This window comes from Rhinatrema bivittatum, chromosome 4, assembly GCF_901001135.1.
Source record: "Rhinatrema bivittatum chromosome 4, aRhiBiv1.1, whole genome shotgun sequence".
NCBI classification, from domain to species: domain Eukaryota; kingdom Metazoa; phylum Chordata; class Amphibia; order Gymnophiona; family Rhinatrematidae; genus Rhinatrema; species Rhinatrema bivittatum.
The window spans coordinates 368,953,287-368,978,634 of record NC_042618.1 but is presented as its reverse complement, the minus strand read 5'-3'; the positions used below and the strand labels follow the sequence as shown (position 1 = coordinate 368,978,634).

Sequence of the window (25,348 nt, the reverse complement as noted above, 5' to 3'; positions counted from 1 at the left end):
ACCATACAAGGTTCCGGAGGCCAAATGTCAGATGGTAGAAGCTGAGGTGAAAGAGATGATCCGACTCAGTGTAAAAGAATCCAATAGCAACTGATCCTTGCCCATTGTACGTGTCCCTAAACTAGATGGTAGCACCTGTTTTTGCATAGACTTTATAAAAGTCAATGAGGCTTCAAAGCTCAATGCCTACCTAATGCCCTGCATAGACAAATTCATTAAGTGGCTGGGAGCAAAACAGTTTATCTTCACCCTGGACCTAACAATGGGATATTGGCAGGGCCCTCTTGCAGTGGCAGCGAAAGAGAAAATGGCTTTCTCTATACCTAGAGTACATTTTCTGTTTAAAGTTCTGCCTTTTGGACTTCATGGAGCTTCAGCTACTTTCCAGAGATTGGTTAACCTCCTACTATACCCATGCCAGGGCTATGCCATGGCCTAACTTGATGACATATCTGAGCTAACTACAGGCAGTGCTTATAAGCCTACAGAAGGCTGGGCTGATGGCCAACCCCAAGAAATGCCTTCTAGGGGGCCAAGAAGTACAATATGGGCCAGATTTTAAGAGGTATGCGCAGGCGTACATTTGTGTAAGCACCCCGGCACGCAGAAATGTACGCCTGATTTTTTTTCCCTTATTTATTGATTGCTCTTTCCAAAGGTCAAGGCAATTTGGAATAAAAACATACATAGTGATGAGTTTTGTTTGTTTGTTTTTTTACTAAAACAGACTGACCATCTGATGATGTCCATAATCTGTTGACTTGTACTAATAACCCCACTTACAAAAGATCATCATGTAGGCAGCCAAGCATGGAAAATAGAAGCAATCATCCGAGTACCAGTCCCACAGACAGGTGAAAGTCTGTCTGATTCTATAGGAGGTTCATGCTGAATTTCAAGGGAAAGGTTGAACCTTTTGCAGGTCTTTTACAGAAAAAGGCTGCAGAGAAGGTCAGCTGGTCCAGAGAAGCAGAAGGAAGCTTTCCAGGGTCTAAAGAATGATGGTGTATAAAATCAGTAAATAAATAAATAAAGAAGGCTTTGTGCTCAGAACTGGTCCTGATGAGCCTGGACAGCACTAGTTCCTTCGTGGTCCAGACAAATGCCTCAGAAGTGGGCTTAGGAGCCATACTGGCACAAGAGAAAGATGGCTAGAATCTCCTAGTGGCCTTCGTTAGCCAGAGGCTACTGCCTCAGGAGAAACAATACTCCAGAATTGATAAAGAAGCTGTAGTGGTCAAATGGATCTTAGAGGCTTTTTGATATTATCTGCTAGGCTGCCCAGGCATTTACACTTGTCACAGACCATCAATCCCTCATCTGGATTGCACAGAACATGGAGTCCAATAGTAGAGTCATGAGGTGGTTCTTGTCCCTCCAGCCCTTTAATTATAAGTTGAGACATAGTGTGGGGAAAGAAAATGCCAGTGTTGACTTCCTGACCAGAGAAATGTCCCTAGTAAAGCAAGCACTCATCCCAGGAAAGTTTAACTGAGAGGGAGAGTATATGAAGGAGTATATAGGAAGGAGCCTCATTACAATTTAAGGGACTAGCTCTAGGTATCTTGCACATTCTACCTTTAAGGCACAACCAAGAGAGGATTGCCAGTCATAGGGCATTTCCCTCAGTAGAGGATTTAGTGAGCAAGCCCAAGAGGGAAAGGAGAGACCCTGGACAGGAAAAGCAAGCAGAGAATATGCCAGTACTGTTTGTTTGATTACTGTGAACTTTCTTTAAAAAGGCTGCTGGGGTAAGCAAGTTTTTTTTCTGCTTTTGTTGTATAAATAATAACATTTCTTTTGTGAAGAAAGCCAGAGTCCAGATTACTCTGGATTCTGGCAATCCAAGGGCCATTTGATGGTGTTACATGGATAATTTCATGATTCAAATTGCATTTTTCAATATGAAGAGTTAAGCAAGTTGCTCTACTTGCATTTAAAAATAAAATTCTGGAATCTTTTGGTTTATATCTTTCACTCCTCTCTGTATTTTGCTAATACTGCTATAGCACAAGAACTGTAGTAGGTGTGTATTGTTCTGTAGTATGGAGCACTGCTAGCACCCATTAATATTTCATAGGTGTCAGTTCAGTTATAGTTTATCACTGACAGTTGGTTCATTTCATTCATGTTCCAGGGAAAGAGTAGTGGTTTCAAAGAGCATTCCCAGGTTTGCTGGTATATTACCTTGGAAGCTTATTCTTCGCATGGCTGGAATTTCTGACCTGACCCAGAAACAAAACTAAATCTGTCTCCTCCTGCAAGTTCTGTCAATGTATGCTAGCACAATGTACCACAAAGATCACCAGAGATGATTAGTGATGTAGGACTGAAAGCAAACCGTAGGTTTAGGTTCTAAATAGCTTTTTGAGTTGTCAGACCATAGACTGTTAGGAAGTGATATCCACTAAAACTTCATTATGCACATCAAAGCAGAGAGTGAAATTGGAGAGAGAAATAATATCACTTGTAATTCATGGTTCAAATCATTTGCAATATCGGTTTTTGTGTTACAGCATGTCTGTATTTATATTTGTATGTTATGTTTTAATGTAAGAAATGGAACTATATGAAATTTGAAACATAGATGGAAAGCAGTGGTGTATAACCTTTGCTACTCATCAAAACCTTTTAATTTTAAATGCAGGTCCAAAAAGCAGTATTCAGACATGCATTAATCATTTCTAGCTTTTTTTCTATTCTGTGTCCAAATGTTCTATTTCAAGGCTGAATTTGACTACATGCATGCACAGTACAGTTTTTGAATATGCTACATTCATTTTTCAGTATACTCAAGTTTTTGGAGTCTACTTACATACCACCTTCCTACATATCAGAGATGGAAAAGGTGGCCAAACAAGGGGATACAGTATTAGTGTCTGGAATGAAAACAGGGAGTTCGAGACTGAAAGCCAAAATACAAGAAGCTGTCTACAAGGTAACAGTTAATTGCTTTGTATTTATTAAGATGTTTGTAGCAAGTGCATTTATCTTTACTCACAGAGGCTGGACATATCTAGAATTCACAAGTTTCGTATGTTAGACTTTCACTCTGGATTTCATATTTTTGCTGCAAAGCAAGAGATCATATATTATATGTGTCCTATGATCTTGTTAGATATATTGCCTTAATCAGTTTTTATCTTCGTGGTGTTTTGTTTTTTTTTTTTCATTTTATTTATATTGTGGGTTTTTTTTCTTTAATTCTAAATAAATATAAAACTTGTTATGGGCAGAGTTAATCCTCTGGTAGATTTGGGGATATGAAATTGCAGTATTTACTTACAATATAGAGAAAACGGTTTGTCCATTCCTGGTTGCAGTAGCTTTTCCCAGACCCATCTTCTGTTTGGACAACTGTGGAGTCAATATTCTGACAGTCCAGAGGGCAGATTTTATTGTCTTAACCCATTTGATTCTTCTTTGGGGAAAAAACATTTGAATTGACTATTCTTGATTCTGATTTTGGAGCAGCTTTTGGTTAGTCACACCCACACTTTCGGATGGCTGATAGCAGGGGCGGATTGAGGGAAAATAGTGGCCCGGGGGATTTTTCTCCATACTGGCCCATGGGTACCCAATTACATATACAATATAATTTACATATATATGTACCTACCCCTATATTTTGGCATGGTCCTCCTGTATCAACACAGTACTATTTACCAACACTCAAAGAATAACAACCCCATCTATGAAAAAGAATACCACAAATATTACACCAGAATCTAAAATATCAATACACCTCCTATCAGGAAAACAGAACAGGCCAAGCTACTACACAGATCCCTACAGAGAAACCACATGCTAAAAGAATGCGTCATCTCAGTGTTTGCATGCAGAACACAAAATCTCACCAAATACAGAATACAAAATGAAGGAGCACAAATGACAAAAACTGAAATGGAAACTCCAAGAAGCCAGACTCCGTGTATTAACAATAGAAAAATAGAACCACCATTCCTCATAAAACAAATAAAATCAAGAAATAAAGCATCAGTTATAATAGTAAAACCATAATAAAAGAATATTTTAAAACTACTGATAAATAGAATTTCTGTTAATTTAATATCATATTCATTTTTTACAATATCCCAAACACGAATAAAATATTTCAAAACAGCACATATATCAAATAACATTCAATAATTAAAACTAATAAGGATTTTAAAAAGCCCCTGCTGTCCCCTTCTGTGGGAGCTCTTGATTTCCAGTCACCCTGATATTGTCGATGATTAGGAGGTTATCCTCTCTCTCTCACACATACTCACATGTACATTCTCTCTCACACATACACTGTCACATACATACACATTCATGCTCTTATATCCACCATAACCTCTCGCTCTCACTGACAGGCTCTAAGACACCCTCTCCCCCTCCACACACAAACTCTTACTCCCTTGGATTTTCTCATACACACTCATGCTCTCACATTCACTGGCTGGCACACACGCACACCCAGGCAGGCTCCCATTCATTTTCTCACACTCCCTCCCCATCCCCCAGGCATGCACACATTCATTCTCACACACACAGACCCCCCAGGCAGGCACCCATGCATTCACACACATACACTCCCAGGCAGAGTCCCATTCATACACTAAAGGCAGATTCCCCTCTCTTTCTTTTGCCAGCAACCTCAGAACCTCTCTCATTCCTCTGCTGCCACTGTCACTGCTGCCACATGGCTATTGGGGAGGCGCCGATTGCTGCTACTGACACTGAAGCCCATCCTGCTGCCTCCCCATGTGCAGGCCCATTTTCTCCATGCTGATCTCATACATTGTGAGAGCCGCATAGAGAAAGTGCTATTCTTGTACATTCCCAAAGATTACATGTGCCAATCACTAAAAAGTAATTTATTTTTTTATTTACCTTTGCTGGCTGATCTTAGTTTTCTAATCGGTTGGTTACAGGCTCTTTTTTTCCCACCTTCCCTTTCTTATTTTTTTTCCAATTCCTTTTATATTATCTTTTTTTCTCTCCATCTTCTTCCCTCAAACACACAGTCAGGTTCTCATTCTCACATGCATTTCTCTCTCACACACACACACAGGCTCTCACTGTCACATGCTCTCTCTCATACAATCATTCATACACACAGTCTCTCACAGGCACATGCTGTCTATCTGACTCTCACACACAGGCACTCTCTCACTCCCACATGCTGTTTGCTCAAGCACAAGCTCTCAATGTCACATGCGCTCTCTCATACAATCATTCATACACACAGGCGCTCTCCCTGTCACATGCTGTCTCTCTCACACACATAGAGGCTCTTACATGCTGTCTCTGCAAACATTCAGGTCCTCACTCCCACACACAGTCTCTCAACTCATCTCATGCACGCACACATACACACTCTACAGACCCTCAGCCTCTCTCTCACCTCTGGGCCTCCGCGGGTCGCTGCAGGATGGGCTCTGCAGCGGCCCTGCTACCGGGCCTCTTCCTCTTCTCGGGTCGCAGCAGCCCTGCTTCGGGACCTCTTCCTCTTCTCGGGCCGCGGCGGCCCTGCTACCGGGCCTCTTCCTCTTCTCGGGCCGCGGCGGCCCTGCTACCGGGCCTCTTCCTCTTCTCGGGCCGCAGCAGCCCTGCTTCCGGGCCTCTTCCTCTTCTCTGGCCGCTGAGATGATTCGCGGCGGCCCGTAAGCGCAAGTGCTGCTCCTCTTCTACACACGCTGATGCTTCTCCTCCTTCCTGCCCACGCGGCTCCGTCAACGTTTACTTCCGGGACCGCGCGGGCAGGAAGGAGGAGGAGCATCAGCGCGTTTAAACGCGATCTTTTTCTTCGGGCCGTGATGACGTGAGCTCCACCACGGCCCTGCCGATCTGCCTGCTACAAGCGTGTCACTGGCGGCTGCATGAGCCTCCCTACGCCCAGGGGCATTGGCTCCCCTCGGGATACCACTGCTCGTGGCACCCCCTAATACTTTGGCTGGAAACTTTATAATTAAAAAAAAAAAATCACATGACAGGAGTGACCGGCCCACCGGGGGAAGCCCGATCCCCCTATAGGTCACTCCGCCCCTGGCTAATTGTATTTTTAGTAGGGGTGTTTCTGTTTATGGGAGGGTTTATATTTTGATTTGATTTGTTTGCCAAATTGAAATAAATGTTAAACCCTCTCACTCCAAAATATAAAAAGCCAACATGGGGCCTCCCCTGGCCCCTTCAACCCCTCATACTGAAAATGTTGCATGGGGCAGAAGAAATGCCTATTTTTCTCTTGTCCATCTGATGTCACTTGGAAATGGCTCCAAGTGGCAGTAACCCAGAAACCATAGTGATGTCAAAATGGTGATAGCGCCAGCTGGCCCCAAAACTATAACTGAATTGTGCAAGCTATGCATGAGACTGGCACTATTTTGAGGTTGCTATGGCACCGATCTCAGGGCTGATGGGCACCATTTTTAAAGGGACATCTGAAGAGTAGGTGATGGCCCATTTCACTAATAGGACCCCCACAATAGAGGTAAGTGGGAGATGGGGCAGTCTCTAGCCCCAGCAACATTTTCAGAACGAGAGGGAAGTCTGAGGGACCCAGACACCAGTGTTGGGCAACTTTTTATTTTTTTTTAATGGGAGGGGGGTTTGAGGACCTCCAGGGAGATCTGGGCCCTGACAACATTTTGGGGGAATTCAGAGAGGCCCAGGGAGGGTTTTTACGGGGAAACTTCAGGGATACTGAGACTAGAAATGCAGTTTTTGTTTTCTTAAATTGTGACTGTTTTTAAAATGAATGGAAAGGAAAACCAATGAAATTTTATTGACTTTTCTTTTGTTCCATTTTGAAAACAAAATCAAACAAAATAGGAAATGTTGACACAAATGCATATCCCTAATCTTTTCAGGAGGAGATTCAATAACCAGGCCAGTAATATATAATATTTAGTATTTCTGCTGTATCTCCCTATACGTGTACCAGTGATACTTGATCTAATCACAGTAAAACACAATTCTTCTTCCTATTTTAACTATTCATAACCTGCCTGTTCTTTCTTTCAGCCTATAGTATTGGATTATGAAAAAATGCCTTGTTCTATAGCCTTAGGCTATATTTTGTTGGGCAAATTAACTGTTTTTTATTTTGTTTGCATTTCCTGTAATTACTATCCAACATTATCTTACTTATTTGAGTACTCCATTTCTAGCAGAACAATAATAATAAAGACAAAGATATTTATCAGTAATAAAAGTCTCCAGGTGTACTGCATCAGAGAAAATATATTTATTACCCTGATAAGATACCAGACATTTGCAGGGGGATTTCAGAAAGAAGGCCCCCAGGAAAGTTCCCGCTGCTTGAGTTCCAAGAATGATCTCCACATTTGAGTTTCCTGAGAAAAATCTGGAAAGATTTGTAACCTTTACCCACAGAAGCTTGCATCTTTATACTTCGGCAAGCACACATAGATGCACTGATTTTATAACATGCGTGTGTCAACGTGTGCATGTTGTAAAATTGGCTACCCATGCGCTCATGGGTACCCGATTTCATATCTGTACATGTGGGTTCCAAGTCGTGCACCTAAGGGGGGCATTTTATTTTAAAAAATGCATGGCGTCTCGATTGGGCCCTCCCAGTCTGCTCCAATAAAGGAGCAGACTAGGGGGGAATTTCCTATCCCCAACTAACCTACCTACCCTATATATATATTTTTTTTTGTTATAGAACTTACCTGCTTTCCTGAACAGTAGTAAGTTCCGGCCGGCTGCCAGCGTGCACTTCCCTGGGACAGGACCTAATGGCGCTGTCCTGGCCAGCCCCTGGCCCGCCCCCTTTTTAAAGAACCTGGCACTTCTGTGCGTACCAGCAGATATGCACGTGACCGGGCCACTATGAAAATGTGCTCGACGCATGCATCTGCCGGTATTGGTGTGCCTGGGAATTAAAATTCCACTGTAATTCTCTATCAAGACCTAAAGCTCAAGTAACAATTAAGGTAGCTCTTGTGGCAGCATTATCTTGGGGATCCTGTCAAAAAGTTGATAGATTGGAGCTGTCAAAAGATGTTAAAATATCCATAGCTGCCGCCCACTCAAGGGCATCTGGAGGGTGGTAACTTGAACAGAATCTTCAATTGCTCAGATTATTAAAAGGTTTTGTACTTTACAACAGGTGCTGCCTCCAGATTGGGTGATATTGAGAAGCAGACTTGTACCATCTTAACTCTGTGGCAAATGTTTAGTCTCCTTTGGTTACTAATTTTGCATAAGATTGAACTTCTTGAGAATACCATCAGATCTAAAAATCTTTGTATATTAAACTTTTCAAAATCTAGGTTAATTTCTTCTTAGATTATATATATTTATATATATAAAATCTTGCAAATCTCTCAGGACAGTTATTACTTTATCTAGATGTTTCTATATACTTGAGTTGAAGAAAGAACTATGCTATCTTTACAACAGCATTAAGGCTTTGAGGGTCAATTTCTTAAGTTATATGTATTCTGTATTCATCACCCAAGGTCCTAGCCTTTGTTAATGGGATGGTTTTAGAAGCAATCTCATTGCAGTGAGGTACTAGGTAAGGATGACCCTTTCTCCATTGCTATTTCTCTTATCTATAAACTCTTTACTTTGAGTTTCACGTAACCATGATGGGATTCTGAGTATCCCTCTAGGAAAGATAAATTTTAAATTGGCTGCTTTTGCTGCTGATATTCTCATTCATATATGTGATCCTCTTGTCTTTCCACATAGAGTTCTTGGGGAGTTTCAGATTTATAGCGAGTTATCTGGATTGAAATTAAATTTGGACATATCTGAAACCATGCAATTAGGGTAGTTGCTAAATTGGTGGGTCAGTTTGCCCTCAAATTAGCAGGAGATTCTCTCTTAAATATTTGAGTGATTATAATAAGAATTCAAACTCATCTCAGGTCTTATAATATTTAATTTAATATGAAAAATCCTTAAAATAAAATTAGCTCTTGTTTCCTTTATTTGATTGGGAGAATTCAACTATTTAAGTTTATCTTGTTACCCAAATGGATATATATATATATATATTTTTAGTTTACTTCCAATAAATTTATCATGTGAAGATGAAGTTTCCATTAATAAACTTTGAAGGCAATTTCTCTGGACAGGGAAAAAAGCACATGCCATTACAACTTAGGATGAAGTCGTGTACCCAGGGGGTTTGGGATGACCTAATTTGAAGTTTTATAACTTGGCAGCTAATCTATGCCATTTAGGTCATTGGTTAATGAACACAAATTATTTCACTCTAGTTGATAAAAAGACATCCTTGTTGCATCCCTTGAGTTTGTGTTATTCTCTACATACTATCTTTGGGGGAAACTCCCACCTCAGCCAAAGTGTGATGCTCTTTTATAAAAAAAAAATTGAGTAAGCATACATTGGCTGTGTAACACAGATTAGGCACATTCCAGCTATATTTCCTGTTTTTAGTGACATGCGACTAACTCCTGGACCCCAGAACTTTTATCTCTCCAGCTGTGTGTATCTTACCTGATATGTGCATACACAGCTATAATGATGACTACTACAATCTGCAGTGCTCCTAATAAGTCACCACCAATGGTATATGTTGTTTTATTGCAGAGGCCTAATAAGGCTGAATTATACATACTTGATTATTCTCTTTCCTGCTAGACCAGTCCCCACATGGAGTCCCCCAGGGCTCTTCTTTATCTCCCACCCTATTTACTATATACCTCCTCCCTCTCTGCCATTTCCTCTCGTCGCTAAATTTGAAATTCTACGTATACGCAGACGATGTCCAAGTTTTGATTCCTATAACAGGCTCCTTAGACTCAGCAATCAAATCATGGGAATCTCACCTTCAAACTATTAACCATCTCCTTACCAGCCTCAACCTGGTGTTAAATACTGCTAAGACTGAACTCCTGCTTATCACCCCTGAAAATAGTCTACATTTACAACAATTGCACACTACCTCCCTCATCACTCATGCTAGAGATCTTGGAGTTATAATTGACAATCATCTGAGCTTAAAGAAGTTTATAAATTATACTATAAAGGAATGCTTCTACAAGTTACAGGTGCTCAAAAAACTTAAGCCTCTCCTATATCACCATGACTTCAGGACTGTACTCCAAGCAATCCTGTTCTCTAAGGTCGATTATTGTAACTCGATCCTGCAAGGTCTACCAGCTGTTACATTAAAACCTCTGCAACTACTCCAAAATGCAGCTGCTAGGATTTTGACCAACACTAAGCGCAGAGATCACATCACGCCTATACTAAAAGACCTACATTGGCTTCCAGTTAATTTTAGAATTATTCACAAATCCCTCACCATCATCCATAAAAACATCCACCACCAGACTCCCCTAGACCTACTACACCCTCTCAAATTACACTCTTCAGCTAGACCTTTGAGAGATGCCTATAAGGGATCCCTTCATGTTCCCTCAATCAAAATGGTACAAAGATTAACAATCAGGGACCGGGCTTTTTCAACAGCAGGCCCCACCATTTGGAATACACTACCCCCAGACCTCCGACAGGAAACCTGCCTCATAAATTTTAAAAAGAAACTGAAAACTTGGCTTTTCGGTAGAGCCTTTCCTGTCTCCTAGACTATATTCTACTAAGATATTATCCAATCAGCTGTGCTTCAATAACTAGCAGAATATCATATAATCATGTTATAATGCTAGAGTTATTCTCTTGAGGTTGGCTCCAAGCCTCTTTCCCTCTGTTATATCTCTCTACTTTGATGATCTTTCTCTTCATTTCCAATTCCAAGTTACTCACCCTTGTTATAATGTAACTTTTTTACCTTCTGCTCCCTATCTGTCTCCTCTTTTGAGGTTTGACTAGTTATTGTTAATGTACTATCGTTCTATGTAAACCGAGTTGATTTGATCTGTATCAAGAAAATCGGTATATAAAAACCCTAAATAAATAAATAAATAAATAATGAATGGGATTATCCCTCCTTTATAGCCAATAGAGATAGAGAACACACCTCTATTATGACCTAACTCTGGGCTATAAGGGAGGTGTGGTCCTGGCCAATACAGATAGCCTATTGCCAAAGCACTGTGACCACTAGAAATCCTCCTTATACCATATTCTTGAAATGCATACCATGGGGTACTGAAACCCGTTCTGAGTGATCCAAGAACTAAGACTAGAAGGCTAGAAAGGCAGGAGGAGGATGGTGCTGTCGGGCACACCTCACATGATGCCCTTAGTCCTATTGATCCTCATCACCCCTGTCTTTGGGGCAGGACTTGGCTGGTCTAATAGGGGCACATTTAAAACTAATCGGAGAAAGTTCTTTTTTACTCAACGCACAATTAAACTCTGGAATTTGTTGCCAGAGGATGTGGTTAGTGCAGTTAGTATAGCTGTGTTTAAAAAAGGATTGGATAAGTTCTTGGAGGAGAAGTCCATTACCTGCTATTAAGTTCACTTAGAGAATAGCCACTGCCATTAGCAATGGTTACATGGAATAGACTTAGTTTTTGGGTACTTGCCAGGTTCTTGTGGCCTGGATTGGCCACTGTTGGAAACAGGATGCTGGGCTTGATGGACCCTTGGTCTGACCCAGTATGGCATTTTCTTATGTTCTTATAATTATCAGGTAAATATAATTCAACGTTCCTTATCTTCCTGTTTAGACCACTCGTTACATATGGGAATTACAAAAGCTTCCCTTTGTTGAGGCAGGAGAAGACAGGGCTGTCTTACCAATCCAATGTTATAAAGAAAGAAATAAAATATTTTAGCAGTGTTTTGTATATGTGTAGAGAAAGAGTGAGAGGAGTCAAAGAGGACTCCAAGATTACGGGCCGATGGGACTGAGATGATGACAGTGTTATCCACAGAAACAGAGAAAGGAGGAAGAGAGGAGGTGGGCTTGGGGGAAAGATAAGGAGCTCCTTCTTGGCCATACTGAGTTTAAGGTGGCGGTGGGACACCCAGGCAGCAATGTCAGATAAGCAGGCTGAGATCCAGGACTGGATTTCTGATGAAATTTCTGGTGCACAAAAGGTAGATCTGGAAGCCATCAGCATAAAAATGGTATTGAAAGCCATGAAAGGAAATCAGAGCACTAGAGAGAATTAGTATATAGAGAGAAGAGAAGATGGCTCAGAATGGAGCACACCAATTGATAGTGGAATGGCAGTAGAGGAGGAACTACCAGAGGTAAAGCTAAAAATACGATGGTAGAGGTAAGAAGAGAATCAAAACAGGCGAGAGTCCCGAAATTTAAGTGAGGACAGAGTAACAAGGAGTAGGTGGTGATCAACAGTGTCAAAAGTAGCAGATAAGTCAAGGAGGATAAGGACAGAGTAAAGACCTTTGGTGTTAGCTATAAACAAGTCATTAGGAACTTTGGCAAGGGCTGTTTAAGTTGAATGTAGAGGGCGAAAACCAGACTGGCGTGGATCAAGAATAGCTGGAGGTGTAAGAAAGTCAAGACAGCAGTAGAGAACAGCATGTTCAAGAAGTTTGGAGCCAAAAGGAAGAAGGGAGATGGGACGATAGTTGGCAAGAAAGATAGGATCCAGTGAGGGATTTTTAATAGAGATGTGCTTCAGGTTTTGTTATCGTGTCAGGCTTCGTTTTGGGGCCTCCCCCCATGGGAATTTCATTTTTCCTTCTGTTCGGGGGGTTTTTTGGGGGCCCCCCGGTTTTCGGGTTAGTGTACACTAACCTGAAAAATGAATTTTTCTGAAATTTTGGAAATGTTCCCCCAACTGCCAGTCCACCCACACTTGGTCAGCAACAAACGTAACAAGGTTTCCATCTATGAAAGGGCCAGGAAGGGCCTCAGGGAGGCCGCAAAGGGGAAAGGGAGGACAGAAGACTCGAACCCTTAACCTGGAAAAACCACTAAAAGAAGAGACTGGAGGACGGGCTGCCCCCCCCCCGCCCCACCCCAAGCCTCTGTAGCCTCCCTTGCTCTAGGGCAGGGCACCTCCCTAGTTGTGGCCTCCCTGCCTTAGCTGAGGTAGGTCTGCTCCTTTGCTTCGACTACAGGAAAGAGTTATAAACGAGTCTAGATGGCAAGGTCCATGAATAAGTCTTCAGCAACAAACTTTAATTAGCATTCAAAGCTTGTATCAAAATATTGAGAGACTGTTTGTTTGCCTTAGTTGTAGGACAACTCACAGTAAGCAAGGGTTAAATCCAGTCAGTCACTATGAACATTAAGAGCCACGTCAGTGCTCAATTCTATTATAGATCACACATCTCACAGAGCTGCTTGACGGATAACGCGACCAAGATACCAATGTTAAAGTTTATTAGGTACTCAAAGGTTGCGAAAAAAATTGTGGCTGCATTAACTGTCTCAAAACTAAGTGGTCTCCACTGATGTAGCACATGAAGTTTTGCTGTTTATTGCCATGTAAGATGTATTCTTTTCTTCAACAATTGCATGCAGACAGGAGCAAACACCCTTCACTGACACTGCAGCCAAATAATCATGAAAAATTAAAATCTTATGTCCCTCATAAAAGAGCCCTGCAGACTGTCTGTAAGCATGAAGTATCTCGGTTTTATGGTTGAAATTAAGCAGTTTGGCTATTACCACTCACTGTCAGTGAGTCAGAAGGCCTCAAGCCTAATTTATGCGTTCTCTCGAACTTCAGTGGCTCATGTTTATCAGATAAAGCAAGCTCTGTGCTTAGTCACCTTTCCAAAATCTCCCAGAGATCATTTTCTGTAATGGATTTAGGAAATCCCACAATGTGGAGATTGTTCCACATGGAACAATTTTCTATATCCTCGACTTTATTGTTCAATGTAGTTTTAAGCTTCTGTCTGCTTTGATTCCAGTTTATTCATGTGGTTTTCTGTACCCAAAATTCTATGATCAGCTTCCTAAAGTTGCTTGGTAATATCAGTGAGTTGCAGGCCCAAGGTTTCACATTTCTTCTCCTCAGTGTAGTTCTCACAGGCTTGAAAACTGCAGAAGCCATCATGTAGCTTGGATTCTATCTTCTGTTGCTCAGACCTGCAAAGTTTAGTTCAGTTGTACACCTCTTTTAGGGTGACTGGCTTAGTGACACTATATAGAAGCCAATTAAACGGAATGCAGTAACATGCAGTGCAAATGTCATACAACACTCTGCACACATTTTAAAATTGCTTGTTACTATGCAAGGAAAGAACCAACATAGCTATTACTAGCAACTGCCAACTGTGGTCATAGCCTCAAAGGACCACCCACTCAGCACAAAAATAAAAGTTAGCCAAGTTATAATCATTGTCAAGTCAATTCAACTATATTTTTTGTAAAATTGTAATTGCAAATAAGTTACTTCCCGTAGTATGATATCAGGATCTGTTCCCCAAAGTCCAAACCGATGTGCACGCATTTCATGGTGAATCCACTGCATCAGGGGAAATTACACGATGCAAAAATTAAAGTGATCCTAGTGCCACTCTTCCGTCTTCATATATAGCCAGGTTCCATCAAGTGAAGATTGTGTCAAAGCTGTGGGTCTCAAAGCTGTTTTTAAACAGCATCCAATGAAAACCTTCCACATATATAATTGCTTGTATTGTGCCAAATGAAGTAAATGATTGCCTCCCTGGTGACCAAATACATCATGCTCCAAAATACCCAAACTCATGTAATCAAACACATGCTGCTGCTGTTTAAAATGCTCAACAAGCGGTGCATCAAGCTTCCCTGTGTTAAGACAACTTTGATGCTTGATCAATCTGACACTAATGGCCAAGCAGAAAAGTGTGAGGAACAGCAGAAGGACCTTTTGAGATCAGGAGACTGGACAGCTGAATGACAGATGAAATTTAATGAGAAAAAGTGCAAAATGATGTACATAAGAAAAAATAATTCCCAACTACAGGCACATGATGCTGGGTTCAGTATTGGGAGTTGTTACCCAGGAAAAGGATCTTGGAGTCCTTGTAGACAATGCATTGACATCCTTGTCCCAGTGAATGCAGCAGTCAAAAAAGCAAATATAATGTTAGGAATGATCTGAAAAGGAATGGAGAATAAAACAGAAAATATCATATTGCCTCTATATTGAGCTATGGTGTGACCATGAATATTGTGTGCAGATCTGGTTGCACAATCTCAAGAAGGACATAGTGGAACTAGAAAAGGTGCAGAGGAGGACAACAGAAATGATAAAAGGGATGGCCAGGGCTTTTCAGCTTACAAAAAAAAAAGACAGCTGAAAGGGAATATGATAGAAATTTATAAAATCACGACTGGGTTGCAACAAGTAAAATAAGGGATGGTTATATACCCTTTCAAATAATACTAAAACAAGGGGACACTCTATGAAATTAACAAGCAGCAAAATCAAAACAGATCACAGAAAATACTTTTACACTCAGCGTACTATCAAGCTGTGAAATCTATCACCAGATGATGTGATCAAGGCGAGTAACATATTTGGGTTTAAAAGGTTTGGACAAGTTCCTGGAGGAAACGTCTATAACACATTAGTGAGGTAGAATAAAGAAAGCTATTTCTAAACCCTGAAGTAAATAAGAGGAATTAATGGAGAAATTACTTACCTGATAATTTTGTTTTCCTTAGTGTAGACAGATGGACTCAGGACCAATGGGTATTGTGCTCTTCTGCTAGCAGATGGGAGACGGAGTCAGATTTCAAGGCTGACGTCACTCTAGATATACCCCTTCAGTAACCTCAGCTCTTCAGTATTCTCTTCAAAAGGCCATTGTGGATATATCTTTGCTTAAATAACTTGATTAAACTTGAGTAAAACTTGAACTGGTTCAACTAATTTCCAAACTGGAGACCGCCAATGCACTCAACCAATTAACGCCGACACCGGAAAAACTGTGGGTGTCTTGAACTAGGGGTAGGCCACGGCTTACCCGTATTTGCTTAGTCTTGAGGTTTGCTATCCGAGGTTCTCCTTTTCCGGGGTAGCTGTGGGCAGGATGCTGAGTCCATCTGTCTACACTAAGGAAAACAAAATTATCAGGTAAGTAATTTCTCCATTTCCTAGCGTGTAGCCAGATGGACTCAGGACCAATGGGATGTACAAAAGCTACTCCCGGACAGGGCGGGAGGCTGCCCATGGCCCACTTAATACTGCCCTTGTGAAGGCTGCGTCTTCTCAGGCCTGACATCCAGACAGTAGAACCTGGAGAAGGTGAGTATGGAGGACCATGTCGCCGCCCGATAGATCTCGGTGGGCGACAGCAGCTTTCTGCCCAAGAGACTGCCTGGGCCCTCGTAGAATGAGCCTTAACCTGTAGAGGTAAGGGCTTTCCTGCCTCTATGTAGGCTGCCTTGATTACTTCTTTGATCCAGCGGGCTATGGTCACCTGCGAGGCCGCTTCTCCTTGTTTCTTCCCGCTGTGAAGAACGAACAAGCGATCCGTTTTGTGCACCGGTTCTAATCTTTCCAGGTATCGCACCTGGAGTCTGCCAACATTTAGATGGCGAAGAAGGTGTGAGTCTTCAGAGTCCTTATGTTCATCTGGAGATGGTAGTGCGATGGCTTGGTTCAAGTGAAACTCGGAAACCACTTTCGGTAAGAAGAAGGGGACCGTGCACAGTTGAATGGTTCCCGACGCGACAAGCTGAATATATTGCCACCAGGAATGCCGTTTTCAATATTAAGAGGCATAGTGACAGACCGCGTGTTGGTCTGAAGGAAGCCCCAGCTAGGAAGTCTAATATTAGATTGAGATTCCATAGAGGCACTGGCCACTTTAGGAATGGTCGGAGTTGTTTAACCCCTTTCAGGAAGCGGGACAAGTCCGGATGGGTTGATAGCCGGATACCATCCACTTCTGATCTGAAGCAGGCCAGTGTGGACTTTGAGGGAGTTGTGTGACAACCCCTTCTTCATACCATCCTGAAGAAACTCCAGAATCATGGGAATCTTGGCTGTCCGCGGGAGAATCCCGCGGTCCTCACACCAGGCTTCGAATACTCACCAGATCCGTATGTATGACAGGGATGTGGAGAAATTGCGCGCTCAGAGCAGGGTGTCAGTCACGGCCTTGGTGTAACCGTACTTCTTCAGGCGAGTCCTCTCAAGGGCCAGACTGTAAGAGAGAATCGAGACGGATCTTCGTGGAGATTCTGGCCCTGCCGGAGACTGTCCCTGTGTGGAGGCAGGCACAGAGGGTTCCCCGCAAGGAGTCTTTGCATGTCTGCGTACCATGGTCATCTTGGCCAATCCGGGGCCACTAGTAGAACTAGTCCCCTATGATGTTCTATCTTGCGGATGACCCTGCCTAGTAATGGCCATGGGGGGAAGGCGTACAGTAAGCCTTCCTCTGGCCAAGTCTGGACGAGAGCGTTGATTTCTTGGGATTGTGGATCTTGTCTGCTGCTGAAGAACCTGGGGACTTGGGCACTGAGACAGGTGGGCAGTAGATCCATGGCTGGGAGGCCCCAGCGATTTATTATCAGTTGGAAGGCTGTGGTCGACAGCATCCATTCCCCTGGGTCCAGGCTCTCTCTGCTGAGGACGTCTGCTGAGACTTTTTGTCTTTTCCTGCCATGTGGGAGGCCAAGATCCCTTGTAGGTTTATCTCTGCCCATGCCATGAGAGGGTCTACCTCCAGAGACACCTGCTGGCTCTTGGTTCTTCCTTGGCGGTTGATGTAAGCAACCATTGTCGCGTTGTCAAATATTACTCAAATTGCTTTGCCTCTGAGTCTGTGGCTGAATTGCAGGCACGCTAGTCTGACTGCTCGAACTTCCAGGCGGTTTTTGTTCCATTCTGCCTCTTCCTTGTTCCATTGTCCCTGGGCCATCAGTGTTACCTCTGTGGCGACTCCCTCCGGGTCTGATGGACGGCCGGCTGCCATGGCGTTTCCATGCCATCTCCCTCCGGCATCCCCGGACCGGCTCGACGTTGCAGATCCGCCATGTTGCCTGAAGACTTAAGGCATGTGCTCTGATTGAAGTACCAGCAAGGGCGCGAACCTCAGGGGCGTCCCCCTGAGATGACGTCAACCCCTTCCAATATTTAAAGGTATCTGTTATGGCTAACTAACTGAGTTAGCAAGGATTCGCTAAGGAGTCGCTTTGGCTATCCAAAGGGGCAGAGACCCTCGGACTTACCAGAAGTACCCACTCCTCGGGAGCCTCGCTCTTTTCTTTACTTTCAGATTACAGATAGGAACCGGTACTCGCTCCTCGAGGGCCCATGTTGCTGGACACTCTGAAGATTCTCTACTGCCTGGAAGCTATCGCTGCTACAAACAATTGTGAGTTACCATCACTCTCTCAGAGCTTTCCCTGGAACCAGGTACTTGCTCCTCGAGGGCCTAAACCTTTCCAGTTCCTGAGCTTCCTTGAAACCTTACGTGAGTTTTGTCATCCAGTGCTGTTCATGAACTCTGCCTACTCACTTTCTACAGTTTCTCAATAGCTCAGCCATCCTGGATCGCTGTTCCAGTACCTGAGGGACTACAGCCCTGCCGGGCATATCAGCTCATTACTGCCACCTCTGGTGATTTCAAAAACCTGTTTAATAAAAGAACTAATGTGTGTCTGTCTCCATACTCAAGCCTAGCTGGTGGTCCCTCTCGGGATATCATCCCGGGGGCGTTGTTATCTGCCACCGGCCCAGGGATCCACCCACTACTATATCAGAATTACAGATTGCTACTCTCAGCTCTACACAGAGCTTTCCTAACAAGATTGCTAACTCCTCCCTCTTTAGGAGCCCGCAGTCTAACTAACATCAGATCCATAACAGATTGCTACTCCTATCTGATTGCTCCACCCATCAGGCATCAGATCTACAACAGACTGCTAACTAGCAACGCGTAACTTCAGATCCATAACAATCAGTTCCTGACAGTGGGCTCCCCACCCTCGCAGGCTCGCATTCGTGGTGAGCAAGATCCAGTTCGGTAGGAATAGGATTACTCCTCTGCTTCCTGTAGCCACCACTGGAGCTGAGATCGTACCTCTACTGGTAGTTGGAGGCAAATTGAGTAGTCCTGGGACAGTGGGTTCCATCATGACAGTAATGAGCGCTGGAGCAGTCGCATATGGGCCCTTGCCCATGGGACGACCTCCAGGGTTGATGCCATGAGGCCGAGGACTTGAAGATAGTCCCATACCTTGAGGCATGCATTGGTCATCAATCGTCGTAATTGTTCCATCAGTTTCCTTCTCCTCAGCGGAGGGAGGAAGATTTTGTTCTGTTTGGTGTTGAAATGGGCCTCCAGGTACTCTAGCGATTGAGAGGGCTGCAGAGTGCTCTTGCCTGTGTTCACAACCTAACTGAGTTCCTGCAGTAGGCTCTTGACTCTGCTGGTCACCTGCTGGCTCTCTTCCGAAGACTTTGCCCTGAGTAGCCAATCGTCCAGGTAAGGGTGTACCAAGATCCCTTCCTTCCTCAGTGTTGTCGCCACGACCACCATGATTTTGGTGAAAGTTCTGGGGGCGGTTGCTAGGCCGAAGGGTAGTGCTCGGAATTGGTAATGGTGATGCAGTATCGCAAAGCGCAGGAAGCGCTGGTGATCCTGATGGACTGGGATGTGAAGGTAGGCTTTGGAAAGGTCCAGGGAGGTTAGAAACTCTCCCGGTTGTACTGCCATTATTACAGAGCAAAGGGTTTCCATGAGGAAGTGTAGAACCTGCAGATGACTGTTGACGTTCTTGAGATCCAAGATGGGCCGGAATGATCCTTCCTTTTTGGGAACGATGGAATAGCGCCCCGTATTTTGTTGGGGCGTGGGAACCAGAGTTATTGCCTTCAGACTGAGTAGTCTTGTTAGAGTGGTTTCTACTGCCAGTCTCTTGGAGTAGGAGTGGCAGGGTGACATCATAAACTTATTTCGAGGGATGCTGCAGAACTCCAGAGTGTAACCTTCTTGAATAATGTTTAGAACCCATTTGTCTGACGTTATCTCGACCCATCTTTGGTAGAAGAGGGCAAGTCGACCCCCTATATCCTCTTCCTGTGGATGGGTCTGCCCATTCTCATTGTGGAGCACGGCTGGAGCCTGCCCCCGGCCCTGCTTCCCTCTTGTTCTGTCTGTTCCGAAAGGGCTGGGACTTTCTGGAGGGAAGAAGTGCCTGGAACTGCGAGTTCCTGTAGGGTCTAAAGCGCTGCAATCCTCTGCCCTTGGTTCTTCTGGGGGAGGAACGCTGAGATCTTTTACTCCTATCTTCCTGTAGCCGAGGCACTGGGGATTAGCCACATTTGCTGGCTAACTTCTCCAATTCACTTCCGAACAAGAGATATCCTTTAAAAGGCATTCTTGTGAGATTCGCTTTAGATGTCACATCTGCAGACCAATTCCTTAGCCATAGTTGTCTTCTGGCTGCCACTACCGAGGCAACGCCCCTGGCTGAGGTATGCACCAGGACTGACCTTGTGTCCGTGAGGAAGGCTGCTGCAGGTTCCATCATCTCACCGGTATAGGTTCTGGAGTTATTTGCCTCTCTCGAGAGGAGCAAGCAGAAATGTGTCACTAGTACGCAGCAGGAAGTAATCTGCAAAGCTGTTGCATCAAAGGCCTGCTTAAGGATGTATTCCAGTCGTCTGTCCTGAGTGTCCTTCAGTGCATTCCCTGCCTCAACGGGAATCGTTCGCTTTGAGACGGCACAGACCATAGCGTCCACTTTCGGGAAATGCAGGCGTTCCTTGGTTGCTGGTTCTAGAGGGTATAGGGCTTCCAAGGCCCGACCCCCTTTGAAGCTGGCCTCCGGGGCATCCCATTCCAGGTCAATCAGTTCCTGGATGGCTTCCATCATTGGGAAGTAGCATGAGGCCTTACGAAGGGTCACCAAGATGGGGTTTTTCTTTTGTTCCGCCCTAGGGTCCAGCCAGGAATACCCAGCGTCTTCAGAGTTTGGGAAACAAGTGCTGGTAATTCATCCTTGTGGAAGAATTGAAGCATGGTTTGGTATGGTTCCATTCCTGGAGGGATTTGTCCTTCTTCCAGGGAGTCACTCTCATCATCAGAGGTGCCTGGGTCCCTGTTAGGGAAGTTCTTGGTTAGGCGAAGCATGTCTCGAGGCATCCAAGCCGGGCCGGGAGGATCTTGTGCTTCCGGTAGGGGTTGAGCCTGGGGCACAGATGGGGCTGATTGCGCCTGAATGAAGGCTTGCAGCCCTTGGAAAAATTCCAACCAGGAGAAGGTCCCTGGGTCCATGTTAATCCCAGGGGAAGTTGGAGTAGGGGCTCCAGGGGTGCCCTCCTGTGGGGAAGCCATCTCGGAGATGCAAAGGTCCGGGGAGCTATCATCAGTAGTTCCTGAACCATCTCCCGACAGTAATGGACCAGGCTTTGGTTCCCCCTGGGCTTCTTTGCAATGTTGACACAGGCAGGACTCCAATTCAGGCTATGTGGCTCTTATGTGGCAGGCTGTGCAAAGAGAGTGCCTTCTGGCCTTCTTGGGCACCGATGCCATTGTCTCTGTGTTTGCGGCTGTGCGCTCAGTTGTGCGCGCTGCTATGCGCGAGTCTGTATTGGATACCCGCAAGTTAGGTGCCTCGGCCACCCGGCCGGCCCTGCGCATACTGCCATTCGAGAAGGGAAAATGGCGCCAATGACCCCTGCGCGTAAGATGGCAGCCCTCCCCCTCCCCCAAGGGTCTCCACGTGTGTGGACCCTTGCACCAGATCGGAGCCTAGCCCAAGCAAGGCTGCTCAGCCTGATGAGTGCTCCCTTCTAACCTTGCTGGGGACGGATTCAGTACAGCAATCCGAGCTCTGGAGACAGGAGACCTGAATTTAAAGATGTTTTCTCACCTGATCTCGGCGCTTACCGATCGTGTACCGGACGGTCTCCAGCTGTGGGGGGAGAGGGAATTACCTTCACCATTGCGCTCATTTCTGCACCCTCTGCCTTTCAGCCACACTGGGGGCTAAGTCCATGCCGGGAGCCAGCTGCCGGACCAAGGCTCACCTCTGAGGGATATCGGAGATCAACCTCAGGAATTCTCGACTGGGGGAGGGACTCTTAGGTATCACCGCAGGAGAGCGGGGCTCAATCTTCCTTAAGGTAAATTTTGTTTCTTCTTTGCTGTAATTCTTAACACTATTCTAGTGTGTGGGATAGTGTCCGCATCTGCTAGGAGATGGAGAGATACTGAAGAGCTGAGGTTACTGTAGGGGTATATCTAGAGTGACGTCAGCTTTGAAATCTGACTCAGTCTCCCATCTGCTAGCAGAAGAGCACATTACCCATTGGTCCTGAGTCCATCTGGCTACACGCTAGGAAATCTATTTTATGGAATTTGCCAGGTACTTGCAACCTGGATTGGTCACTGTCAGAGGCAGGATGCTGGGCTCAATGGACCTTGGTCTGACCCAGCATTGCAGTTCTTTATGTTCTGATGTTTTAATAGGCAGTGAACAGACTGGGTTTATCAGCGGTCGTTCTGTGTTTATCTCTTCTAGTTTCCTATTTGTATTGGCGGATCTTAGTGTTGATTGGTAGCAGTTGACCTTTTCATTCCAAAATGACACCTAACACCAAATAGTTAGCTTCATAACTGATTCTGGCACATTAGATTCTAGTATGTCAGAGCGATGGGATCAAAATACCAATAACATAAGTGTTTAATCCCACTGCACTGGCATTCTTCCTAGCTTTCTTGTGCTGTGATTCTGTGTTGTGCTGGTTGCTTTATGGGTAATTTGGCTTTGCTTTCATGTTAAACAATCATTTTGTGTTGAAGTTCCCCTTTTAAAAATTTAGTACAGTAGTCTGAGAGGCTTTTCAAGTTATTACTGCTTAGCTTGGATGGTGTCCAGAAATACTGGTAAGTAATAAATTTAGTTAAAAAAAAAAAAAAAGCAATTTTAAGTTAGCTAATGGGGTATTTAAATGTTTTCTGAGGTCCAGGTAGATGCCAATGACAGCTGTGATCAATTCCAGCATTCAGTGTCATGAGTCAGTTGCTGTTTCTTGCAGTAGTGTCCTGTCCACACCAGTGGTGGAGAAAGTAGACAGATGATGTATTACACATGACACCAGATGTTGGTTTAAGCTGGCTTTGCTTGACAGCAAGCTAGACCCTGTACAGCCTTAAGCTGTTGCACATTAGCTTTCTTAATGCATTTTTAGATTTAAATTACAAGTTATTGCCTAGCAGAATCTCAGTATTATTCTAAAGGGACACTTCAGTGTGACATGTTCCTTTAACCTTTCTTAATGGAATCCTCTTTTCTCATAGAACAGTCTAATTTAGGGAAAGGTTATCCATTTGTGAAATCCACAGGTCTGCTCTCTCACTGTAATTCCTCTTGAAAGGTCCAGGTTGAACGTGTCGGTCCTCTCAACGTTAGGTATTTCCCTTCACTTGGTGGGATAATCTCTATCCACTTCAGTTGGAACTTAAAAACAAGTAACTCTGGCATTTGTAATCCATTGGTGGAGGTCCCAGAGGTATCAAAATCTTCCTCTCCTTCAGGGTGTAGTGGGGCCCCAAATAAGCTCAAGAAAACAAATAGAACTTGTGACAGCAGGAGAAATATAGGCTTGTGCAGTCTATATCTATAACACTGTGAATCTAAGTCCCTCTCCAGGTAGGGCTCTTACAGTTGCCAAGCCAGGTGAAGAAGCTACGAAATTTAGCCAGAAAAATACATTACAGGCCTTCCCAGCCTAAACTTAACATGCCAGTGGAGGGTTTAAAAAAAAACCCAAAACAAAAACCCAAAACAAAAATCCCCATATTTATATTTATTCCCCCATTTTTCTTCAAGCTGTGTGACCTCTCTGCACAAAGTCTTGCACCGCACAGCCCCAATATTTCCCAATGAAATGAAACAGGTTTTTTCCCAAACAAACTGCAGTCCTTCTCAGCACAACAAACAGTAACAGTCCAGGGTTCCCCCTCCCCCAACCTCACCCTTAGAAAGGTTTGAGGGGATTTAGTCACCTCCCACTTGTGACAGAGCCTGACTTGAAGGCTTGTTCCCTGTTCCTTACTCGCTTAAGGTCAGCTGTGCCACAGCGCGCCATCACCCGACCCGGGGGCTGGTCCGGAGGCCTCACCCACGCCCCCCGGCCGGCACCACGCCACCGGTCCCGCCCCGGACACGCCCCCTCCCCACCCCTTTTACGAAGCCCCGGGACTTACACGCGTCCCGGGGCTGTGTGCGCGCCGGCGGCCTATGCAAAATAGGCGCTCGAGGGCCCTGCGCGCGTAAATCTGGCCCAATGAGAATAGCATTCAGAGTCCCAAGGTAGAAATAGGAGAAGCTCTGAGGCAGGGAGAGCAGGCCCTCGAGGAGCGAGTACCTGATCCCTTAGAGCAGAGAGACTCGATAGCGTTGTACTCACTTAGCAGTACAGAGATTCCACTAGATGAGAGGTCTGGCACCAGAGCAGAGAGCAGGCCCTCGAGGAGCGAGTACCTGGTTCAAGTGAAGCAGTACTATGGAAAGAGATGGTATCTGTACTCACTGATGGTAACTGTAAGTTAGTTCTTCCAAGTAGAAGTGTAAAGGTTGCAGGCAGCGACTCAGGGAACATGGGCCCTCGAGGAGCAAGTACCGGTTTCCTGATATCACTTGAAAAGAAGCAAAGAGGCCCCCAAGGAGCGGGTACTCCATTAGAGACCCTGAAGGGTAGTAAGAGTACCAGATAATGCTGGAGTGGCAGAGTAGCTTAGGAACGGAGAATGAATCCCATCCGTACGTTTCTTGTTGCTAACTCAACGAGCTAGCAAATACTGTAGGCAGATAGACCCTGAAGTCGTGACGTCAGAACCGGGGGACGCCCCTGAGGTTTGCACCAATGTAGAGTTAAAGATGAGGGCCGTGCGCGTGCCCTAGAGGTACCTTGGAGGAGAATGGCGGGAGGCAGAACCAAAGCCGGTCCGGAGATGCCGGAGAGAACACCAAGCAGACACCGCGGCGGCCATCAGTCCAAGGTGAGCGGGAGGAGTCGAAAGTAGAGAGAGGTAGGCGGGGCGTAGCCGTCGAAGACTGACGGATGGAACATTTAACCAATGTAAACACTGAAGTTGTGGGGAAACATGTTCATATACCTAGGTCTTCATTATTAAATGGGCTGCCAAATTTTGTAATAACTGTAAAACTTGTAAATAAGTTTTCAGAAGCCCTTTATATAATAAATTACAGTAGTCAATTGTGGTTAAAATAAAAGCTTGGACTTTGGTTCTAAAATCAGGGCGATCTAATTATGGTCTTAATTTGCAATGCAATTTTATTTAACATAATCTGTGGATAATACTGATTTCAATTGCAAAGTATAATTCAAATTAGTATCAAAATGGAACCTTAAATTTCTTACATGCTCCACACAAAGTATATTTTCACCATTCTCTGATACCTCAGTCAGAAATGACGGTCTAGGTTTCCTAGAAATCATAAGGCATTGGTCTTAGATGTCATACTAGTGCACATGACATCATCCACTCT

General features: G+C 44.4%; 1 protein-coding gene across 1 annotated transcript in view; it reads left to right on the top strand.

The window, feature by feature from the left end:
• The window catches only part of NUP210 (nucleoporin 210), a 307,403-nt gene that overhangs the window by 34,077 nt on the left and 247,978 nt on the right, over positions 1-25,348 (top strand). Inside the window, 1 exon segment of the mRNA XM_029600827.1 lies at positions 2,788-2,938. Coding sequence (XP_029456687.1) covers positions 2,788-2,938 — 151 coding nt within the window.